The following is a 3672-nucleotide window of genomic DNA, read 5'->3' as shown; positions in this document are numbered from 1 at the left end:
TTTGCCCTTCATGCGTTCTATGCTTTCTTTTGTCTTTGAGGGCCGGCACTATGGCCCTGTGAGGACGAATTTGAACTCGGATTGGTGAACGAAACAGCCCTGTTGCTATTTTAGTTGAAGTTGCAATGGCCTGCACATCTGATTCTGAAGGTTCTGCCGGGTTAGGTTGACATGGCAACACGTAAGCGGCTGAAATTTGGATAGAAAAATACGTACTAGAAGCAATGCACCAGGAGCAATGTTACGAAATGAAGAGAATAGCCAGCTGGGGATGATAAATAAATAGAATTTCACGGGGAAAAAAATCGTACCGTTTTGCTTGTAAATGTAGGTCAGAGCTTCTGATCGTGTTTCGACGTGTAAGAGGCACGTGTGCATGTGTGCGAGTTGTGCGCAAATGTGTGTTTTAGTGCATGTCTGGTTTAGTGGGTACAGGCATTTGTGTGTGTTTCTGTGCTAGTGTGTATCCTTTATTTACTTGTGAGTTAAGGCCATTGAAATGATTTAATGCCCACCTGACTGTAGGCAGCAAGGCAAAATAAGAATAAATACAAATAAACAAAAAAAATACATGAACACATAAAATGTAATTGTTACATATTTGCATAATGCAATGGGGCGTGTGTGTGTGGGACGTGTATTTTTGTGCATGACTTTTTTTCTTTTTTTTGGACGTGTTTGACCCACACACGATTTTTGTGGGTGGGTGTAGGGGGCGCGTATGTGTGTGTTTTTGCGTGTACGAGCTACTAATGCTGCTAATGGTGATTATGAAGATGATGCTGCCTTAAAGTCCCCCCCCCCCCCCCTCCTCACTCTTCTCCTCTCTTAAAAAAACAACAACAAAACCTTCCATCGGAGGGCAGCGGAGACCCATTAGCTGCAGACACGCAGCCGCCGATGGAGATTCGTGGCCGGGCGCGGCGTGGCACGCAGACTCGCTGCTTGTGTGGTGCCGCGGAGGTTGATGTCATCACATTTAGCGTCACAAGCGGACTCATTTCGTCACACGCTTGCGACGTCAGTATTACACGACGCCGTTTTAGTGGCGTCGTGGCATTTAACAAGCGTCGCGGTGTGTTTTGCGTGTGTGACGTTCACTGTCTCACCAATGCGACGCAGAGGATTGTCGCCATCCGCGCATGCGCGCGCGTGTCGTCACGTCGCATCAGCGTTTGTCGCGTTTGTGTACAAAGCAATGGAGACTCCGGCCGTGGTGCGTTTAAGTGTTCAATATTCATGTCTTCATTACACATACGAAATGATGCAATCCGGTGGAGTTTTTGGTGGGTGAGAGAAAAAAAAAAAAAAAAAAAAAACTGAAATTCATCTATAACCTCAAATACAAGTTAATTGGTCGCAATGGGGATGAGTTGTTGTAAAAAACAATGTAAGGTACCGTTTACATTTTTATAAAAGTATTTCATTTTTATTTAATTTAACAAAAAAATAATCATTTTGTGTTTTCGTTAGCAGTTAGCTCAGCTATGAGCTGGCTATTTAGCACTTGTTAGTTGTTAGCCGTCATCACACGGAAACGTATCATTCTTCTATTTTTGGAGTTTGGGAACTAGCCCTATTATTGCCAGTTAGCTATCAAGGTATGTTTAGAGCTACCTAGCGTGCTCAAGAGGTACACTAGCTGAAGTCCCTTACCAATTTGACTTTTTTTTTTTTTTTTTACCAGTAGTTGCTAAACATATATATATATATATATATATATATATATATATATATATATATATATATATAAAACCTTTTTTTCAATGTAATAAGCATTTTTCAATATATATATATAAGCTTTTTTCAATTTAGCACCAGTCAGCTGTCTGTGTCTTAGCAGTTAGCATCAAGGTTTATGTAGAGCTCCACGAGTGAAGTTGCTAATCATTTGTCAGTTAGCTAGGTAATTAGCAACTGTTGCTATAAAAGCAAAATTTTTTTGGGCACATATACTGTCCACTTGGCAAATTTTCAAGCTTTTATTTCAGACCAATACCAGTACGACTATTCACTGAGTACTCACCGATAGCCTTCACAAGTAACGGATAGTTTGAAATGAGGCCAGTATCTGTGTGATATCGGTAACCTACTATCGGTACTCGACAATCCCTAATTTTTACCCAATAGTTGCTAAAGCTAAGAAAATAACAGCTCACTTTGCATTTAGCAAACAAGCACCAGTTAGCATGAAGGTGTGGTTTACGCCACACAATTTGAAGACTAGCTCACGCCAATGTGCTGTAGCAGCTCGGCTAACCGACACTCATATGTGGTGGCCATGTTGGGGAGGTCAACGTTCCCGTCAAAGGCAATACATGGGCATTGAAATTAAGTCGTTACTTGCTCATTTCCCGACAGATTTTCACGAGGTTTACTTATTTGTCAACACCAAAGTGTATGCTATCCATTCAGAACTTTATTTTTTACCTGTGAAAGGTAATTCCCATTTCCTTTGTTGTGACTGGACAGTAGTGTGCAACCGTATGCAGCACAATGTGCCGGCATCCTTGTTCTTTGATTTTTTTTGCCATCCACGCACATGCAATGGGTTGATGACTTAATAGCGTCACCGTAGGCACGCAGCTCAAAAGGCGCGTCGTATTTATTCAACTAGCATGTTCAGATGTATGCTTGCAAAGTCGTTAACATTTCTCAGTTCATGCCTACGGTCACACCCCACCCACAAAGCAGCCCAAAGCCACGCACTTAACCCCAACTCATTTTCCCTTTAAGACCTGGGTCCTGAGTCTTCAAGCCGCGTGGCCATGACGACCATGTCCATCCTGGCGCCTCCGCCCCCGCTGTCCGCGCTGTCCCGCTGGTACCTGTACGCCATCCATGGCTTTGTGTGCGAGGTCATGTTCACGGCGTGCTGGGACTTCGCCTTGCACCGCAACTGGAAGCTCCCGGGCGTTACCAGCGTGTGGGCGCTCTTGATCTACGGAACGTGCATCCTGGCCATCGAGCGCTTGTTCCTCCGTCTGCGCGACCGCTTCAACGTGGGCATCCGCTGCCTCATCTACACCCTGTGGATGTACGCCTGGGAGCTCAGCACTGGCCTACTCCTGCGTCGTTTGGGAGCCTGCCCTTGGGACTACTCCAAGTTCCGCTACAATTTAATGGGCCTGGTAACGGCCGAGTACATCGTGCCGTGGTTCTGCGCCGCCTACCTGGTGGAGCGCCTGGTGATCCAGCACACCCTGCGCCTGCGGCACTACGACGGCTCAGACGACGGCTGGTCCGACCCCATGGCCGGGACCCTCAGGGCTGCCCGCCGGGGCGAGAAGACGTTGCGTGCCGCTGGAGTCGGTGGCTTGTTCAAGTGGGACTGAGGACCCGCCATTTGTGTTTGAACCCAAAAATTCCACCAAAATATTTTAAAAAAGAAAACCTATGTAAAAGGTAAAAAAATTAATAAAATAAAAACAAGTAAAATGAATGGGTTGTGTGACAGGTTATTGGAAAAACAAGTCAAAAGTGAAAAAGTTATGTAAGTAATATGGCTGTGAAGAAAATTTGTCTTAATTCTGCTAAGTTGACCACAAAAATTGGTCTGCAAAATTTTCTGCCTCGAGGCAATAAAAAAATAATAAAAGCATATTGGCGCCGACCGGAATCACTTCTCCACTGTTCATATTTACTGCACGGACATTTATTAGAGACGGACGC

The 3672-nt window shown here is 44.7% G+C and overlaps 1 protein-coding gene across 3 annotated transcripts; it reads left to right on the top strand.

Annotated features, from left to right (window-relative positions):
• Window positions 1-155: 155 nt before the first annotated feature.
• On the top strand, window positions 156-3442 carry tmem229b (transmembrane protein 229B). 3 transcript variants are annotated; one of them, XM_061795386.1, is made up of 2 exons: window positions 156-1216; window positions 2737-3442. In XM_061795386.1, exons 1-2 carry the CDS (start codon window positions 901-903, stop codon window positions 3333-3335), a joined length of 915 nt encoding a protein of 304 aa, XP_061651370.1. In that variant the 5' UTR covers window positions 156-900; the 3' UTR covers window positions 3336-3442. The 3 variants fall into 3 exon arrangements, with proteins under 3 accessions (XP_061651370.1, XP_061651371.1, XP_061651373.1); XM_061795387.1 differs by having other exon boundaries at window positions 1112-1286; XM_061795389.1 differs by lacking the exon at window positions 156-1216 and adding an exon at window positions 1314-1390.
• Window positions 3443-3672: the final 230 nt, after the last annotated feature.

Source organism: Phyllopteryx taeniolatus, chromosome 13 (assembly GCF_024500385.1).
Source record: "Phyllopteryx taeniolatus isolate TA_2022b chromosome 13, UOR_Ptae_1.2, whole genome shotgun sequence".
Taxonomy (NCBI): Eukaryota; Metazoa; Chordata; class Actinopteri; order Syngnathiformes; family Syngnathidae; genus Phyllopteryx; species Phyllopteryx taeniolatus.
The sequence above is the reverse complement of the archived record's forward strand: the minus strand, read 5'-3'. Positions and strand labels throughout refer to the sequence as shown.

Excerpts from the sequence above, each read along its gene's own strand:
- tmem229b (XM_061795386.1), top strand. The coding sequence starts at position 901 with ATGGAGATTCGTGGCCGGGCGCGGCGTGGCACGCAGACTCGCTGCTTG. Across the intron at positions 1,217-2,736 it reads CAATGGAGACTCCGGCCGTG|ACCTGGGTCCTGAGTCTTCA; the intron begins GTGCGTTTAAGT and ends TTTCCCTTTAAG.